General features: G+C 42.7%; 1 protein-coding gene across 1 annotated transcript in view; it reads left to right on the top strand.

Annotated features, from left to right (window-relative positions):
• CSNK2A1 (casein kinase 2 alpha 1) overlaps window positions 1-11,717 on the top strand; it is a 53,287-nt gene extending 41,570 nt beyond the window's left edge. Inside the window, exons 9-13 of the mRNA XM_049779289.1 lie at window positions 36-137; window positions 3,303-3,403; window positions 4,364-4,512; window positions 5,684-5,770; window positions 8,857-11,717. Coding sequence (XP_049635246.1) covers window positions 36-137; window positions 3,303-3,403; window positions 4,364-4,512; window positions 5,684-5,770; window positions 8,857-8,972 — 555 coding nt within the window. The 3' untranslated portion in view covers window positions 8,973-11,717. The remainder of the gene's footprint in view (window positions 1-35; window positions 138-3,302; window positions 3,404-4,363; window positions 4,513-5,683; window positions 5,771-8,856) is intronic.
• Window positions 11,718-20,198: the final 8,481 nt, after the last annotated feature.

The raw sequence follows: 20,198 nt of genomic DNA, 5'->3' as shown, positions 1-20,198 counted from the left end.
TTTGTGTATAGTAACTGACATTTTCTTTAATGCAGATGTATGATTATAGTTTGGATATGTGGAGCTTGGGTTGTATGCTGGCCAGTATGATCTTTCGGAAGGAGCCTTTTTTCCATGGACATGATAATTATGATCAGGTGATATATGTTGTTCACGTGAGGAAATGTTTTAGGCTGACCTAATAATAGCTAGGTCTGTCTCATTAGAAACTGCAGTAGGTCTGGTTAAGAGGTTCCCATGGGTTGAAGAGATAATACAGCAGGTAGGGCATTTAAAAACAGCCAGGCTGGGTTAGATTCCCGGCATCTTATACGATCCCTCTAACATACCAGACTAATTCCTGAATGCAGAGCTAGGAGTAATCCCTGAACATCATCAGGTGTGTGACAGACACCCACCCACATATATTCTCTCTCTCTCTCTCTCTCTCTCTCTCTCTCTCTCTCTCTCTCTCTCTCTCTCTCTCTCTCTCTCTCTCTTTCTCTCTCTCTCTCTCTCTCTCTCTCTCTCTCTCTCTCTCTCTCTCTCTCCTCTCTCTCTCTCTCTCTCTCCTCTCACCCCTCTCACTCCCTCTCCCCTCCCCCTCTTTCCCCCTTTCCTCCCTCTTTCTCCCCCTCTCTCTCCTCTCACACACATATCACCTGGTTTGTGTGCCTCGTTGTATTTGCCCCCATTTTGTTTCTTCAAAATAAGATACATGCAGTGTTCATAGGAATTCGTTCATAGTGTTTGTTTTTAATATAGTCCGGCCCTCCAACGCTCTAGGAACAGTGACTGGCCCCCTATTAAAAAATAGTTTGAGGACCACTACTCTAGAGTAAATAAATTCAGTTTGTTCGGCCAACCTGAGGTTAATCCTCAGACTGGATTTTATGAGCTGCCCTTTTATTGGCATTTATTGTTTCATAATGGGTCTTTGCCATGGTTTTTATTTTGTTTATATCTGATATATATATATATATATATGTCTGTATAAATTGAGTTGAATTATACTGTTAGATTTGGCATTAGTCTTCTTTCTTGAAGATCAAAATCTTGTCCTACATTACCCAGCAGCAGACCAGCACCAGCCATAAAAGGGGTTCATCCCTTTAAGACCTTAAACAACTTTTATTGGCCTGCTAGAGCTACAACACCACTACCACCCTCCACTCCCAGAGAGTCCCAGGGTGGAGTTGTTACTGCAGATTGAGGACGCAGTTTGAGAAGCAATCTGACCAAACTATTTCTACTCCTGGCTTTTCCCCCTGATTTTGAAAGACCTTCAGCTTTATCTTTCTGGACTGCTTATCCTTTACTTTGTATACTTCATTCTTTTTACCTGGCTCTCAATCTGACCTTGCCCTCTTCCCAAACCCAGCTCTTTCCCTCTTTCTCCCTCCCAACCAAGATGTTTGAGGTAAGGCCCCTGGCTTCTCTATTTAAAAAATTAAAAAAGGCTTAAAGTATCTTGTCAGAGTCCTGTCCCTTGGCCTCCAACAATCTGAAGGGCCCCCTCCAAACCCTGTGGACTCTGGCATCAGAGAATATTTTAATCAAGAGAACCTAGATCATTTCCAATACTTTGTGTTATTGTTGCCATTAATAGATATTGAAGGTATAAAACACTGCCTAGATTCAGTAAAAATCAGCAATTATGGAGCTGGAGAGGTAATAGGTAAGGCTCTTGCTTTCCTTGGAGCTGGAGAGGTAATAGGTAAGGCTCTTGCTTTCCTTGCATCCAACCCAGGTTTGATCCTTGAACCACATACAATCTCCTGAGTCCCAACAGCTCAGAACCAGGAGTAAACCCTGAGTCAGGTGTGTCCCAGAAATGGAAAAAAAAAATAATAATCAACTCTACATTAGGATTTCTCATGATTGAGAAATAAAGAATAGTCATTTCTCAAATACTTTACAGCAATGGTTGGCAACCTGCGGCTCACGAGCCACATGTGGCTCTTCTCTGTGCCGGGCAGCCGCTCCAGGAGTCAGGACTCTGCTCCTAGCCTCAATCAGTGCGCACCCTATATGGCTCTCAAAATAAATTTCAATCGTGGGACCGGCAAGGTGGCGCTAGGGGTAAAGTGTCTGCCTTGCAAGTGCTAGCCAAGGAAGGACTGCAATTCGATCCCATGACATCCCATATGGTCACCCCAAGCCAGGGACAATTTCTGAGTGCTTAGCCAGGAGTAACTCCTGAGCATCAAATGGGTGTGACCAGAAAAAAAAATTTCAATCATGGTTTTGGCGAGATTTGGGTCAGTTAAAAAAAAAAGGTTGCCGACCACTGCCTTAGAGATTATTTAGTAAGGGAATTAAACACATAAAAGTGTAGGCTTAGGGCTGGAGAGATAGCACAGTAGTAAGTCATTTGCCTTGCATGTGGCCGACCCAGGAAGGACCTGGTTTGATTCTGAGCATCCCATATGGTCCCCCGAGCTTGCCAGGAGCCATTTCTGAGTGCAGAACCAGTAGTAACCTCTGAGCATCACTGGCTATGGCCTAAAAACCAATCATTAAATAAATAAATAAACAAACTTGAAAAGTGTAGGGGCCGGAGAGATAGCATGGAGGTAGAGCATTTGCCTTGCATGCAGAAGGATGGTGGTTCAAATCCCAGCATCCCATATGGTCCCCTATGCCTGCCAGGGGCAATTTCTGAGCGTAGAGCCAGGAGGAACCCCTAAGCACTGCTGGGTGTGAACCCCCCCAAAAAAGAAGAAAGAAGAGTGTAGGCACCAGGCAGTTGTGAGAATGGCCTTCCCAGAAGAAGTGACATCTTTCCTTGTTATGTGAGGGGGGAGAAAAAAGACTTCACGAGGGGGAAGAAATGAAGTTGAAGGCAAGTTTTCTTGGGACTGGAGGGATACTTAAACATGTAGGATTGATCCCTGAGTGCAAAGCCAGAAGTAAGTCCTCAGGTGTGGATCCAAAATAAAAAGGCAAAGTTTCCTTTTTCTGGTGCCTCCACATCAAGTTGTAATAGAAGGGGTTTTACTATCCTGCTGGGGCCGGAGCAGTGGTGTAGCAGTAGGACTTTTTGTCTTGCACGCAGCTGATCTAGGATGGACTGTGGTTTGATCCCCCTCATCCCATATGGTCTCCCAAGCCAGGAGCAATTTCTGAGCCCATAGCCAGAAGTACCCCTGAGCATCACCAAGTGTGCGCCACCCCCACCCCCCCAAAAAAAAGCTTTCTGTTGTGCACACACTTTTGAAGTAAATTGAGACTTAAATCGTGAATATCCCTGTTCCTCTGTCTTGGCTATTGATTTAATCATGTAATGTGCTTGTGGTGTGGGTTTTTGTCTTTAATCCTAGTTGGTGAGGATAGCCAAAGTTCTGGGGACAGAAGATTTATATGACTATATTGACAAATACAACATTGAATTAGATCCACGTTTCAATGATATTTTGGGCAGGTAAGTCATAAACAAAATCTACACGTCTGTGCCTTAAGCACTTATTCTTGTAAATGATACTTTGCTCAAAATATGTATCTTCAATTTTTGAACACTGCTGAACTATCATTAGTCCTGTGCCATAAGATCTTCACGGGCAGGTCTGTAGTAGCACCTTTGGATTGAAGGGCGATTATAGTTAGAAATCCTCTATAACAATTAATATGTAGGGCCGGAGAGATAGCACAGTGGTAGGGCGTTTGCCTTGCACACAGGTGGTTTGAATCCCGGCATCCCATATGGTCCCCCAAGCCTACCAGGGGGTATTTCTGAGTGCAGAGCCAGGAGTAACCCCTGAACACTGCCAGTTATGACCTAAAAACAAAACAAAAAACAATTAACATGTAGACTCTATTATATGGGTTGCAATTTTGTCAGAATAAATGAACAGGGACAAAAAAAATAGTACATTGGATAATTTGCGTTGGATTGTGTTCCGTTTTTTCAGCATCCATGTGGTCCCTCAAGCCCATCAAGAGTGGTTTCTGAATACAGAGCCAGGAGTAAGCCCTAAGCACTTCCTGGTGTGTCAGAAAAGGAAAGAACCTGACAGTTTTATATGCATACAACTGGACTCTGAAAATAATGACAACCTAGAGTATTCATTTACTACTTACCAGAAAAAGATGAATTTTTCTAGTGAAAATCGTTGGACAGTTGGCAAAAGAGCCATGCATTTCCTTCCTTGCTACATAGAAATTTTCAACCGTGTAGAAAATATCCCAAATGATGTTTTATAACATTGAGAACACAGATTTCTCTTCTGTTGCATTCTTATTCCATTGAATATCTTTAGAGTGGTACATGACGTCTGAAGTTTTGGTCCTTTGCTATTTACTTGCCTCCTATCCACTAAAGAAATGCAGAAGTGAAATGTTAGGCATCTCTAGCACTGTCTGATCCCTCCTTTTAACTCTGCAGGCACTCTCGTAAGCGATGGGAGCGTTTTGTCCACAGTGAAAACCAGCATCTTGTCAGCCCAGAGGCCTTGGATTTCCTGGATAAGCTGCTACGATATGACCATCAGTCACGGCTCACTGCAAGAGAGGCCATGGAGCACCCCTATTTCTGTGAGTCCAGCTGTTTACAGCAGAGCCGGTTGAAGCCTACGCAGTAGAGTGTGTAACACAGAATGGATATATACTGTGAGAAAGGCTCTAGACCTAGAGTCCCACAGAAGAGATTTGAATCCAGTTGTTACTTTTATAGCTTACATCATCTATGAATGTTTTCTTTTTTTTCCACATTGGATTAGTTCTGGCACCTGTCCTATAAAGTTGGAAACATTCATGTCTCATAGAGGACCTGACACATTATAACTTTTATAGAAGCTACTTTTTTTACAGTACGGGTAATACTTGGTCAGTGGCCAGTTTAGAGTGGTAATATTAGAACAAATGTTTTATTTCTGTCCTGTCTTCAACATTTTGGAGAGAACCATTAGGTTTTGAAGCTGTGTGAACGTTTTGACCTAGGTTTGTGCAAATTAGGCTTCCCTGGAAAAAGCAAGTGCAGTGTCACTTGGATGCACCCCAATCTCACTGTGATGTTGGCTTCAACATCGAGTTACTCTTTTGGAGTGAAAGAGTAGATTTGTTGTAAATCAGTTCTCTTGTTTACTTTCATCTACCTTTAGCAGACTGAAAGAGTAAAGTCTGGCCTTAGCACTAACATGTACAAACTAGCTACTGTGCTTGACTGACTGAGTTTTGAACAGCAGTAAAACCAATTTGCTGATAATCTAATCTATTTGACCAAATTGAATTATATTGCCTCTTCTATCCTAATGGAATTTTTTTCTTTTAACTGGTATGCATAATTACCTTCTCATTTTACCATTTGGTTTAGGAGTTGATCTTTGTCACTGTTTGAAAGGAAAAATGGTTCTACTTTTTGTTACATTCATGGTGAATCTATTTAATATCTTAAGTTCTTCTGGAAATAATAATAGACTCTAGGGGCCAAAGAGATGATAGTACAATGAGTACGCCACTTGCCCTGCAGACTGCCACCTGGGCGCAATCCCTGCCATCCTAATATAATTTCAAGAGTCTACTAGGAGTGAATCCCAAGTGCAGAGTCTGCAAAGAGCAAATCCTGAGTGCTGCAAGTTGCAGTACAAATGTGTATGCACGCATACACAAGTAAAAAGCAACGTATGGGGATTGCTTAAAGGTCTCAGCACTTGTTTAATACTTGAAGCATATTAAATAAAACTTTATCCTTTTGCCTCCTTTCTAGACACTGTCGTGAAGGATCAGGCTCGAATGGGTTCATCTAGCATGGCAGGGGGCAGTACACCAGTCAGCAGCGCCAATATGATGTCAGGTCAGTATATTGATGAAAACAATTTAATATAGAAATCCGTTATTAATTTAGTTCTCTTTGTGTGATCTGATTCTTTGGATCTTCTATGTCTTAACACATTATACCCCATACTAGCAGTGATTCTGATTCATACAAAATTATCATATTGACAGGCAACCACCAGGCATGTATTATAGTCTATTAAATTTGTTTGATGAACATAAAACCTGTCATATTTTGTTGTTTTTGGGCCATACCTGTTGGTGTTCTGGTTACTCCTGCCTCTGTACTCAGAAATCACTCCTGTAGGGCACAGATTACCATATGGGGTGCCAGGGATTGAACCTGGGTCAGCTGCGTGTAAGGCAAACGCTTTCCCCATTGTGCTATTGCTCAACCCAAACCTGCCATATTTGTTAGAAGTTAATTTACGGGCCTGGAGAGATAGCACAGCGGTGTTTGCCTTGCAAGCAGCCGATTCAGGACCAAAGGTTGTTGGTTCGAATCCCAGTGTCCCATATGGCTCCCCGTGCCTGCCAGGAGAAGCTATTTCTGAGCAGACAGCCAGGAGTAATCCCTGAGCAATGCCGGGTGTAGCCCAAAAACCCAAAAAAAAAGTTAATTTACTTTGGGCCAGAGAGAGAGCACAGCGGTAGGGCGTTTGCCTTGCATGCAGAAGGATGGTGGTTTGAATCTTGGCATCCCATATGGTCCCCTGCTGATGGCAATTTCTAAGTGTAGAGCAAGGAGTAGCCACTGAGCACTGCTGGATGTGACCCCAAAACCAAAAAAAAAAAAAAAGGAAGTTAATTTACTTAGTAATAATTTTGATGGTTTTTTTGTTTTGTTTTGTTTTGTTTTTTTGTTTTTTTTTTTTTTTTTTTTGGTTTTTGGGTCATACCCGGCGGTGCTCAGGGGTTACTCCTGCCTGTCTGCTCAGAAATAGCTCCTGGCAGGCACGGGGGACCATATGGGACACTGGGATTTGAACCGACCACCTTTGGTCCTGGATCAGCTGCTTGCAAGGCAAACGCCCGCCGTGCTATCTTTCTGGGCCCATAATTTTGAATTTCTAATGGTCTCTTCTAGCTAATATCCCAAAATTTTTCACTGGGAGATTTACAAGTCCAAATTAGTCAGGAAGAATAAAAAAGAAAGATTGTTTTTCTCTGTCACTTTCGAATAACACTAGGTTCCTGATCAGTCTTTTTTTTTTTTTTGGTTGGTCAAACCCAACAGGGCTCAGGGCTAATTCCTGGGCCCTTAACTCAGGGGCCCTTTGTGTTACGGAGGATCAAATATGGGTCAATGGTTTGCAGGGCAACCTAGTTACAATTCCTGACACTACTGGTCCTCTGTGTACAGCTAGATAAGGTCCAAATCTGCCTTATTCCCCCCCCCCCCAATAGACAGGGGGGTCATAGAGAGATGGCACAGCAATAGGCCGTTTGCCTTGTACAAAGCCAATACAGGACAAATGGTGGTTTGAATCCTGGTAATTCTATATGATCCCCCAAGCCTGCCAGAAGCGATTTCTGAGTATAGAGCCAGGAGTAACTCCTGAGTGCTGCTGCGTGTGGCTCAAAAACAAAAAAGGGGGGGGGGGAGGGGAATGAGGGCAATAAGGTAGGATTTGTATAGGGTACTTTAAAAAAAAAAAGTACACATATTGGCAGCCTCCATCTGGGTACACTTAATGGTAGTGATGCCATTTATTTACCCAGACACTCAAAGAATTTTTTTTGTTTTGTTTTGGTTTGGTTTTTGTGTCACACCCGGCAGTACTCAAGGGTTACTCCTGGCTCTGCCCAGAAATCACCCCCGGCAGGCATGGGGGACTATATGGGATGCCGGGATTCAAATCACTGTTTGTCCTGGATCGGCTCCATGCAAGGCAAACGCCCTACCACTGTGCTATCTCTCTGGCCCCAGACACTCAAAGAATTGAATGAACTAATTATTGATAGATGATCTAATGGACATGAACTTACTAGGCTATTATACAGCCAGAGAATATGGGTTCATTTTCTTTTACTAGCTTCAATTCCAAGATAATGTAAAGTTTAAAAAGCAAGATGCAGAGCCATGTCTGAGATCACAAATATTATTCTTATGTGCATATCCTTTTAAAAACTATACTTAAATGTATGCATAAAATATTTTCAAAAGGGCATTCTCCTAAAATGGTGCCATGAATTAGCCAAGCCACAGAACAAGGCACATTTTTTTCAATGAACATACTTCAGAACTTTTGGTAATTTGAACCTGTGACTATATTATTGCCTGTTTGAAAAAAAATACATGTAATAGTTGAAAATTAGGACCAGAAAGAGACAGTACAGCAGGTAAGACCCTTACTTTGTACACAGCAGGTGTAGTCAATCCTCAGCACCTCAAAAGGTCCTCTTGAGTCCACCAGCAGCGGTCCCTGAACACCGTGGGCTCTGCCCAAAGGCAAAATATAAACTAGACTGGGACCAGGAGAATATGGTGGGCAGGGCAGGGCACTTGCCTTGCATACCACTGACCCTTCATCCATTACTACTGTGGTCCCCTGGTATTAACAGAAGTGAGCACAGATTGCTGTAGTCCACAAAGAGACTGATCTTGGACAATCTTAACAGATGATAGAAGAAAATAAAGGAGTAGGCTCTCAAGCATTATTTTCATTTATAAATGCGAAGTGTTCTTGTCCACTGTTAATGGCTTTTAGTGTAATGCATCCCCCTTACATGCAATTTTACTTTCCTTGGTTTCTATTCCACATAATCAGTTGCAATACAAAAGTGTTAGGTGGGCCCGGAGAGATAGCACAGCGGCGTTTGCCTTGCAAGCAGCCGACCCAGGACCAAAGGTGGTTGGTTCGAATTCCGGTGTCCCATATGGTCCCCCATGCCTGCCGGGAGCTATTTCTGAGCAGATAGCCAGGAGTAACACCTGAACACCGCCGGTTGTGTTCCCCCCCCCCAAAAAAAAGTGTTAGGTATACAAGTGTGTTGAAAGAGAAACCACTATTGTGTCACTTTTTGAGATTTAATTTATGAAAAATTAATGACTGAAATTTTCATAGTGGATGTCTTTGGCTCACTGTGAATTCTTTTTTTCAGGGATTTCTTCAGTGCCAACCCCTTCACCCCTTGGACCTCTGGCAGGCTCACCAGTGATTGCTGCTGCCAACCCCCTTGGGATGCCTGTTCCAGCTGCCGCTGGCGCTCAGCAGTAATGGCCCCTTCTTATCTCCTGATGCCTGAGCAGAGGTGGGAGGGAGTCCACTCTCTCCCTGATGCAGCTTGCGCCTGGTGGAGAGGGGTGAAACACTTCAGAAGCACCGTGTCTGAACCGTTGCTTGTGGATTTATAGTAGTTCAGTCATAAAAAATTATAATAGGCTAATTATCTTTTTCCCCTTTTTTTTAAACTCAAACTTTTCATAACTCAGGGGAATTCCCTGAAAAATTAACTTGCAAGTGGAATATTTCATGAACAGTTATTTTTTTTCCCTCCCTTTCTAAATTGAGTTCCTTATCACTAAAAACAAAGATGAGGCAGCTTCATTCCTGGCTGTGGTGTTTGGGTGGAGACTCTTTCCCAGGCCCACCATTGCTCCCCCATCCATTCCACATTCAGAGGGTTTGTTGCTCACGCTCTTCTCCAGAGATGACAGAACTGGAGCTTCTCGAGAAAGGTGGGAGGGAGAAAAGAAGCAAGGACCCAATCTCTCAGAGCAGTAAACTGTTAATTACTTATCACTGTACTCCAGAAGTGCTTCTGTGGGCTTACCCTGACAAACCTAGTGGGAATCTGCGTTAGTTACATTGCAGTGCTGAAAAGCTACCGAAAGGGGTTCTGGAAACGTGTTTAGGTATGAATCATGTTTTATTGACCTTAGCCCTTACTCCTACTACTCACTGTTGACTTTAGTTTCCATTTAAAAGTTTGGAATACTTTTCCTCCCAGGCTTCTTGCTGTGGTCTTCCCCCTCTGATATTTCAACATGCTCTGTAGCTGATGGGAGGATGGAAAGAAAAAAATCTTGTTTTTGACTTGGCCATTTTGAATTCATTTAGTTACTAGGTATAACTTATTGCTTTTTCCAAAAGACACAAATCTACTGTTTGTAAAGAAAGATCTCATTCTAGCAACTCTTCTAGGAGACCTAATGGAGGTGTGGCCACCTTGATTTCATTTGCGCTTTCTGCATATTTTTCTTCCTGCCTTTCCCTTCCCTCACATGCCATTCAGTGAGAAGGCCTGCCCCCTCGGTCCAATCAGTGTATCTGAGAGGTGGAAGCAGATCCACTATCTCCAGTGAGTCTGAAATGGTAGACCTGTAATTGTGGGGAAATGATCAACTCTCTTGTTACAATCCTGCCGCTCTTGCTGTGTGTATATATATAATACTTTGTTCTTCATATGTGAAAGACCCAGTGTTGGAATTCTTTGGTGTAAATAAACGTTTGGTTTTATTTATCAAGGTTAGATTTAAGTTCCCTCTGTAAAGGTCTCGCTGGGTGGGTTTCTCATGTTCACATCTGAGGGCCCTACAGCCCTGTACCGTGAGGCTTCCTAAGGCCCCAATTTTTATACACCCCCTCGTTCAACCCATGGTACTTGGCAGGGTAGAGAGGCCTTAAAAGCACCACAAGCCAAAGCGTCTCTGGGGTTTAAGGATCCTTTGCCATAAAACTCATTTTGTGTCTCAGCAGTGCAGGGATTGGGGGGTGGGGAAAGTCGCCAGTTTTGTGTGTTTGTGTGTATGTCAAGTGGTTTTCCACTGTAATCTAACCACCTAAGTTTATCAGGTGCTTCACTGAGGAAGCCTAGTTTTTTAAGCACAATAGCAAAACCATCAGCTCTGTATTTTCTCCTGTTATTTCATTGCAGTAGCTGCTTAGGGGGACTAGAAAAAAATTCTTCCAATATATTTTGAAATCTAACACCTTAGTTCCCCATTCTAACTTTATAGATTCACCTGGCGTCATAAAAATAATTGAGGAGTAGAACTTAATGATCTGTAACTTCGTAATCTATCTTGGCTTTGGTAATAACTTGTAAGGTCATGGCTTTCATGAATATAATGGCAAACTTACGAGGAAGCCTCCTTTAGGGAAAACACTCGGACTTTGTGGCAGAGTGATTCTTTTTCTTTGTGGCCACTGCTAGTTGGTATTTATTATTATTAACCCTTTTATGCTGTGAGGGTTATGTTGAATTTGTGCAAAAACTCAAAGCACCGACGTGCCAGAGGTGCAATTTGTGATTACATTTGCACTGGACTGATTTGAACAAGACACTTACAATTAACTAATTATTTCTTTTAAGGTGGGGAGGAGGGTTTAACTTAACGCTTCCGATCCCACCATTGTAGCTCGGAGAATCTAAGTGGAGCTGGACTGTTGTGGGGAAACACTGCAGACCTTGCAAGAAACTGCAGGTGAATGCAGAGGACTCTGAAATGTCACCCAAGAGCCTTTTAAAATAAATGGAAAAATTTTAAATGCTACTTAAGGAGTCACTGCAGAAGCATGATAAAGCAAAAAATAAAATAAAATAAAATAAAGGAAGAGGGTGGGGACAACCCATGGGGGGCAAGGGTTTACAGAATTAACAACTTCTGTGTTGTAAATTACCTCATCTGTATACCTTGTATCGGGACACTATTTCTCAGCACTACTTGTGTCTGCATTGATTAGATGTCAGGAATGGGAATTGTCACTACAAGACAGTTGTATTGGCAACGACTCAAGATTTTTAAAGTACTTTTTAACTTTGTTTTAAGTGGGGCACGTCACTTTTTCCCCCCCAAGTTTTAAGTCAGACATCCTCCCTTCTCTCCACCCCACCTCCCTGATTTATTGGTTGTAATTGTATTGTAACTGGTATAACTAAAACGTTTAACTGTGCTGGGAAGAAGTTGTGCCATGAAGGTCTTTAATTTTTTTTTAATAAAAACATTTAAACAAATAAAATGTCCCTGCAGCGTGAGCAGTATGCTTCTCCAACCGACACCGTGTGTGATGGATGGCTTAGTTCTAATGTGCTTTGAATTTAATATTTGGTTGATAGAAATGTGAAGGGGGTGGAGTAAGATTAGCCGTGGAAAATAAACCTGGAAGGTTTTGACAGTGAGCTACAATAAAAGCATGATGTTGGTAAACAGGACTGTTTTCATTCCTGACCTTGTTGCATACATGGCTTACTAGCAAGTTTTATTTTAAAATCATTTGTAAAATGGCACCACTGTTTCTATGGGATTGGATAGGAGTAAATGTAAGGAGTTTAGCACCTATTATACTCTTGATAAATTTAACTCCCTTGCCTCTCAGGTATGGAAGATTAGTCCTTGATACTGGCTTTTATAAGATGTTCACAATATGATCTCTAGCAAAGGCCCCTCTTAAACTGATTACTCTGTTTTCAGTCAGGAGACCAATCCAGCTATCTTCTATGTTATTTTATAGCGCTGACACTGATTTTAGAAGCTTAGATGCCTACGTAAAGTGGTCTGTGGATAAAACTTGTTCGTTAGCAGAAATGGTCTAGAATAGTAATAAGCCCTATGATGGCGCAGCCAGCTTTGAGACTTAGAAGAAAGATGTATGCTGGTCAGTTATAGGAATTTGACAGCTTAGAGACTATCAAAAGAGTTATGACTCTTAAAAAAATTGTTTACTGGTGCCAAATGAGGCGATTTTACTTCTGTACCTACTTAAATGCCTTTTCCCCCCCCTTTTCATTTAATCACATTGCTTGTTTTGAGCACTAGCAGTTCATGATCCTGGCTCTACACTCAGGAATCACTCCTGATAGGATTCAGGGTTCTGTATGGGGTAGAACCCAGGTCAGACATGTACAAAGTTAAAAGCACCTTACCCCCTGTACTATTTCTAGTCCTTAACTACATCTTTCAATTAAAAATTGAAATCAGAGCCAGCCAGTATGCAGTCAACTCAGATTCTATTCTTGGCAGTTCCCAGAGTGCGGAGTCAGGAATGATCCTGAGCACTGCCAGGTGTGGTCCAAAGGCAAGAAAAAAGGAAAGAAAGCTGAAGTTAGGGACCGGAGCCATAGCACAGCAGTAGGACATCTTGCCTTGCATGCGGCCAACACAGGAAGGAATTTGGTTCGATTCCTGGCATCCCATATGGTCCCCTCGAGCCTATTAGGAGTGATTTCTGAGTGCAGAGCCAGGACTAAACCCTGAGTGCTGCCGGGTGTGACACCCCCCCCCCAAAAAAAAAGAAAGTTGAAATCAGAGAATAAGATTATGTCAAATTTCTTGTATCTTTAAATTTTTTCCTTGTGCATCCTTTTATGACATCTACATGTGTTAATATTGGTAGGTGAAGAGTGTGGTTTAGATAAGCCATTGGAATTTTTTTTGCATGTGAAATATTTGCCTATTTAATGAACTTTAGTTTCTAACATTCCCACTTCATTGTATGAGACAAATAGGAAAATTAAATTGTTACAAGAGGCCTCTTAGAGACATACCTTGTAAAATAAGACTTTCAGTAAATAGTGTAGTTGCTTCTAGTGCTAAAATTCTAGAGAAAATTGAAGATTTGTTAAGACATTAAGGTTTTCATTTTCTCTGGTCTTTACCTGTTGTCAAGTATGATTATAAATGGAACTGATGACTTTTATTTCCTTCAGTCTTTACCTGTTTTCAAGTGTGACTATACATAGAACTGATCACTTGGGCACCTCAAAGTCATTTTCACCACTTCCTACAGATAATCACTAGCATAGACCACACCCTGTTCTGATCTATGAAGATCAGTGTGAGTTGTAGTCAGTTCATCACTGCTGGTAATTTATTCTTCAGCTGTGTCTTAGCTCTAGGTATTTTGTCTAATTATTGGTGGCTTGTGCTAGAGAGGTTTCCTTAGGGCCTTTTTCTGTTTGAGGTTTTTCAGTAAATCTGTCCTTTGTCCCCTCAAAAAGATCTAAAAATTATCTCAGCTTAAATTATCTCAGTTTATGCTCTCCACCCTATCTAAGGTCACTGCTTCCTGCTTTCCTCCCAAACATCATTATTTCTTTGCCCATTATCCTCATAAGACCTGAACTTTGGGGCCGGGAAGGTGGCGCTAGAGGTAAGATATCTGCCTTGCAAGCGCTAGCGTAGGACGGACCTCAGTTCGATCCCCCGGCGTCCCATATGGTCCCCCCAAGCCAGGAGCGACTTATGAGCTCATAGCCAGGAGTAGCCCCTGAGCATCAAATGGGTGTGGCCCAAAAACCAAAAAGAAAGAAAAAGACCTGAACTTTGTTGTTTGTGTGTTACTGCCTCACCCCACCTGCATGGAGAGTCCCTATATCTTAGAAATTTTTAAAAGAGTGACCCAGTAGTCTTCAGGGCTGAAGGGGCTTAAAGAATTATATGAACTGTTATAGGTATTATTTCTTATAAAGCATTGTAAGAAAGTTTCATACCTGGTTTATAATATATGCTCGATAAATGATAATTTTATTTACACTCCCACTTCTGCCTCTTCCTTCCCCAAGTACCATGTTAATAGTATTGCTACAGGAGTATCTCACCTTGCCCTTTGCTTTGCAGCTGTATTTATAAACCACAGGCTAGCTGAGTTACCAAAGACATGTTTGTTTATAAATCCTTAAATCTTAAATGGCTGAATGTTAAGCAATGATCCTCACCAATTTAGTAAACATGCTAAAATATTATTGCTTTTCACTACTTTGGTAGTGAAACCTGGCTGTGCTCCGAGGATTCTCCTGACAGGCTTACAGGACTATATGGGATGCCAGGAATTGAATTCAGGTCTGCCACATACATAGTAAGCACTACCTGCTGTGCTATCACTCTAGTTCCTCAAACTTATTCTTTTTTTTTTTTTTTTTTTTTTTGTGGTTTTTGGGTCACACCCGGCAGTGCTCAGGGGTTATTCCTGGCTTCACGCTCAGAAATTGCTCCTGGCAGGCACGGGGGACCATATGGGACACCGGGATTCGAACTGATGACCTCCTGCATGAAAGGCAAACACCTTACCTCCATGCCATCTCTCCGGCCCCAAACTTATTCTTAATACCCCAGTAGATTAATAATTTAGAGGTTATCAAGAATTTGGCTGGTTTGTAGTCATTCATTATTCTAGACGAATTACTAAATTTTGTCACTTAGGAGAAGTAATAGGTAGAACTACAAATTTCTGTTCCATATCTAGCGTTATCTCTAGATACATAGTTTGAATTAGTTACATCTCTGAATCTTCCACGATTCACTTGTTAGTGTGAAATTTTTAGACATTGTACTAAGTTGGAAGTATGTTTATTGATTTGGGGGTCTTGTTTGGGGACCACTGTTGGCAGTTATCAAGGATTGCTTCCTGGCTATTGCCCTGGGGTTGCTCCCAGCTTTTGTAGGTAGGTGCTCAGGGACCATGTTCTGCCTGGATCAAGTGTAAAGTGCGCTTATTTGCCCTTTTAAGTTGTCTCCCCAGTCCAAGCCCTCGTTTCGTTATTAGGGTTACTCTAGTCTAGATGATGCAGGGAATCAAACCTAGGCCTCCTGCATACAGAGGTTGCACATTCAGCCTTGTTTATGTTCCCACACATGTTAAACGTTTTGTGGTTGGATTTCAGGGGTTTCATTTTTTTTTTTTTAATTTTTTGGCCACACCCAGTAGTGCTCAGAGCTTAATCTTGGTTCTGCCCAGGTATCAAATCGTGTTAGCAGCATGCAAGGATGGTGCCCTACTCATTGTACTATCTACTGATTTTTAAGCTATGACATGATGAATTTACCATCTAAATAGGGGTCCTCAAACTTTTTAAACAGGGGTATAAGTACGAGTTTTGCAGGATGATTATACAGATTGAATAATAAGTAGAAACTGCACTGAATCCAGCATATAATAGAATTGGGCTAATGTTAGTTTGCTTTGTGGATTGTGTAGCTGTGCACTGTGCAGGGAACACGTCAAATCCATAGGAATACTTGAGATTTGTGTATTTCTGCAGTTTTATAATATTTTTTGTCATAGCAAAAAGACACCCATTTTATACACACAACACGCGCACACATACACACACACACACACACACACACACACACACACACACACGGCAGATTTTCAGCAGATGAGTTTCTTATTGCAAGATGGGGACAGGTTGCCCCAGAGATTGAACCCAAGATTGCATCCATCCAAGGCAAGCGTTCTAACACTTGAGTCACATTCTCAGCCCCTGAGCTTTAAGTATCTACTGACAGCCAAATATTTTTTTGTACTGAAGCAAATTAATAGATTTGTCTCTACCCACGAATTCTTTGTATCCTGGATTTTTTAAAAAGGGGCCTCAAGGAGCCAGAGCAGTGGCGCAAGCGATAAGGCATCTGTCTGCCTTGCACACCGACCACTGTTCAATCCCCGGTGTCCCATATGGTTCCCTAAGCCAGGAACGATTTTGAGCGCATAGCCAGGAGTAACCCCTGAGCGTCACCAAGTGTGACCAAAAAAAGAAAAAAGGGAGGTCTCAATAAAAGGGGCATCCCCAAGTATCTCATTTGTAATTACCGGTTGGCCAGTAAGTTTCTTAAGAGTAGATTCTAAATGAGTTGACTTTTTGTATCACCTGTTTTGAGTTTTCTTGGTTCTCATGAGAAAAAGGTGGTGCTGGTGATTTCCTGTGAATCCAACACTGAACTCAGTTCCATTTGTAGAACTACCTAAAAAGTTTTGCTTCTGAATAGCTAATAGAAACACCTATGATGAAATCGTAACACACGTCATCTGTCCCTGAGACAGTCTCATCCCTCCCAGAATTCCTAATGCCTCACTTTGCATCCAGAATTTGGGTTGTTAACTATATAAGAAGTTTGTTAACATTTGATAGTGTCTGAGCCAAGCCTGTACTAAACACAGTGGTAGGTAAAAGATCAGATTGCTAGACAGCCTGTTTGATGGGGCTCCCTGATAGAAGGTACCTGTCTCTTGCCACAGAATGATGAGGGTAGTGATTAAAACAGGTTTTCTTTCAAGGAAATGGGTTCTTTCCAAAAAGTGGAAATTCTCTGGTAGCAGAAGGAAGACCTTAAGTTCATACTGAAGGTAAGTGGATATGGATATAGAGAGATGGATATCCCTATGACTTCTGTGGCTCCAAAGTTGAGTGGATTCTTGAGTTGCTTCCTGTTAGTCCTGTGTCCCCATCTGTTCAGCTCACAGAGCATGATCTCATTGTCTTGTGTTGGACACAAGAACATTCCAAGTATCTGCTTTGCTTGTGTCAAAGCACTTACCACAGGGAAGTGAATAAATCAGTCATTCAGTCACCCATACTGAGTAGGCAGAAAGGCACATAGATGTGTTTAAAGAATTGTACCAGCTGATAAAATTGTGGGTAATTAGATTTTGGGTCACACAGCCGTACTCAGGATATAGTACTGGCTCTGTTCAAAGATCATTCTTGGCAGATTCGAGGAACAATATGTGGTGCCAGAAATCAAACCTAGGTCAGTCTTAGGCAAATCAAGCACCTTACCTGCTGCATTATTGCTCCATCCCTGTGTTATTTTATTGGAAAAATGTCTTTGACCTGCACATCAAACTCTTAAGAAGCTACTATCAATGTGCTATTTATCTTGGTGATTAAATGAATGCTTGTTCTGTAATAATTTGCTAAACAGCCATTTTGGAAGATAATATGGACATTCCTCAAAAAATAGAATTGAGAGGCATACTAGGAATTGAGCTTTCATATGACCCAGCCATTCCACTTCTGGGATTATACCTAAAGGGCCCAAAAACAATGTAGAAAAGCCCTCTGCGACTACTGTTCACTGCAGCACTGTTTACAATAGCCAGAATCTAGAAACAAACCAAGTGCCCAAGAACAGTCATGGATAAAGATTAGCTGTGGGGGCCGGGCGGTAGCGCTGGAGGTAAGGTGCCTGCCTTGCCTGCGCTAGCCTAGGACGGACCGCGGTTCAATTCCCCCGGCATCCCATATGGTCCCCCAAGAAGCCAGGAGCAACTTCTGAGCTCATAGCCAGGAGTAACCCCTGAGCGTCACAGGGTGTGGCCCAAAAAAACCAAAAAAAAAAAAAAAAGATTAGCTGTGGTAGGACTGGAGTACAATAGCATAGCGGATAGGGCATTTGCCTTGCTCGTGGCCTATCTGGCTTTGTCCCCAGCATCCCATATGGTTGAGTGCAAACTAAAGTGACCCCTGAGCGATACCAGGTGTGGCCCCAAAACCAGTAAATAAATATAGTAGCTGTGGTTCAAGTACTCAGTAAATCACTACACAGCTCTGTTAGAAAAGATGATATAGAGGGATGGAGTGCTAGCACAGCGGGTAAGGCATTTGCCTTGCATGCTATTGAACCAGGTTTGATCCTTGCCATCCCGTGTCATCCCCTGATGTTGCCAGGAGGAGTAACCCCTCCCTGAGCGTCGCCAGGTGTGACCCCCTCCCTCCAAAAAAAAAGGTGATGTCATGAAATTTGCTGATAAAAGGATAGGTCTGGAAAGTTTCATGCCAAGTGTAATTGATCTCATTTTGGGGATATAAAGAAATGGGACCCAAAGACAATAGACAAAAAGAGCAGGATAAGGACCTCAGTAGGAAGTTTGCCACTGTGGGGGGGAAGGGTGTGGGTCAGGGAAGGGGCAACTGGTAATGATGGAAGTGGTCACTCTGGATGAGGACTGGGCGCTAAAAATAGGAAAACGCATTGATGGCCTATTAGTAACTACTGTAAACCACAATGACTAAGTTAAAAGAAGTTTTGGTCCGTAGAGATAGCATGGAGGTAAGGCTTTTTGCCTTGCATGCAGAAGGACGGTGGTTCGAATCCTGGCATCCCATATGGTCCCGTTCACTCCCCCCCCCCCAGCCTGTCGGGGGTGATTTATGAGCGTAGAGCCAGGAGTATAATCCCTGAGCGCTGCCAGGTGTGACCCAAAAAACAAACATCTGCCTTGCTTTGGCTAGTCCCAGTTCCTGTATCTTGATTACTTAATCAGCCTATACCTTGCTGCCAGAGAACATTTTTAGAAATGTTCCCATTTTTGTTTTAAAGTTTTGATCATAGGGGTCAGAGTGATAGTTGGTAGGGTGTTGTCTTTCATGAGGCCAACAGATTCAGCCCCACCACCACCACCAATGAATGATCCCTGAGCACCACTGGGTGCCCACACCCCAAAAAAGTTTGATCACAAAGTTGTCTCATCAGACATTGTTCCCTATCCTTACTGGTAAGGAAGCCAGTTCAAAACAGGTGGAACTGGGGAGGTGGTGGTGAGGGGGTGGGCATGATCCACTGTGCTGCTCTACTTGACTTGGAAATTCTGACCAGCCCTAGCTCCAAAACCATTCAATTGGTCCCATATGAAAGATGGGCAAAAAAAAAAAAGTGGTAGAAATGAAACATGAGGGCCGGAGAGATAGCATGGAGGTAAGACGTTTGCCTTGCATGCAGAAGGATGGTGATTCGAATCCCAGCATCCCATTTGGGTCCCCCAAGCCTCCCGGAGCGATTTCTGAGTGTAGAACCAGGAGTAACCCCTGAGTGCTGCCCGGTGTGACCCAAAAACCAAAAAAAATAAATAAATGAAACATGAGCACTTGTTCACCTGTTACCTGAAATAGATGTGGACGTTGAATGGGCAGATAAGCTGTAAGTATCTTCATATTCCAGTTTGTCTCCCACTGGGAGCTCAGCCTACAGAATGGTCAAATTTAATGCTTCTGGAAAAAGAACAGCTGGAAGCATCCACTATATGCTTCACAAACCTTGCCCCACAAACCTTAATGCTTCACAAACCTTGCCCCAGCTCCCCCACTGGACAAAAGCCTTATCTGAAGGGAAGGGCAGCTCACAACACATTGGTGACACTGGTAAGATTCACTTGCAGGGCCCGGAGAGATAGCACAGCAGCGTTTGCGTTGCAAGCAGCCGATCCAGGACCAAAGGCGGTTGGTTCGAGTCCCGGTGTCCCATATGGTCCCCCGTGCCTGCCAGGAGCTATTTATGAGCAGACAGCCAGGAGTAACACCCTGAGCACTGCCGGGTGTGCCCCCCACCCCCAAAAAAAAAAAAAGATTCACTTGCAGAGGACTGGAGTGATAGTACAGTGAGTTACTTGCATGCGCCAGCACCACTTTTGGTTCTCCAAGTACTGTCAGGAGTGATACTTGAGTACCCAAGCCAGGAGCTTGAGCATCGCTGAGTGTGGGTCAAAGATGAAAATTCCTTTGCATCAGGGTGGGCAGAACAGGCAGTGAGACTATGCCTGGGTAGGGACTGGGATATAGGTGAGGCCCAGAAGTACAACTACAGTTAGGAGAGTAAGGAGCCCATAACATCCCCATCCCAAAGACCCAGGAACATAGCTCCTGCAGACAAAATTTCTTATCTACAAAGATAACAGTGAATAAATACAACCTTGCTGCTAGGGGAGGGCAAGAACAAAGAAACC

The sequence above is a fragment of the Suncus etruscus genome, chromosome 9 (assembly GCF_024139225.1).
Source record: "Suncus etruscus isolate mSunEtr1 chromosome 9, mSunEtr1.pri.cur, whole genome shotgun sequence".
Classification (NCBI taxonomy): domain Eukaryota; kingdom Metazoa; phylum Chordata; class Mammalia; order Eulipotyphla; family Soricidae; genus Suncus; species Suncus etruscus.
Note: the sequence above shows the minus strand (reverse complement) of the source record. Positions and strands in the feature narration are given on the sequence as shown.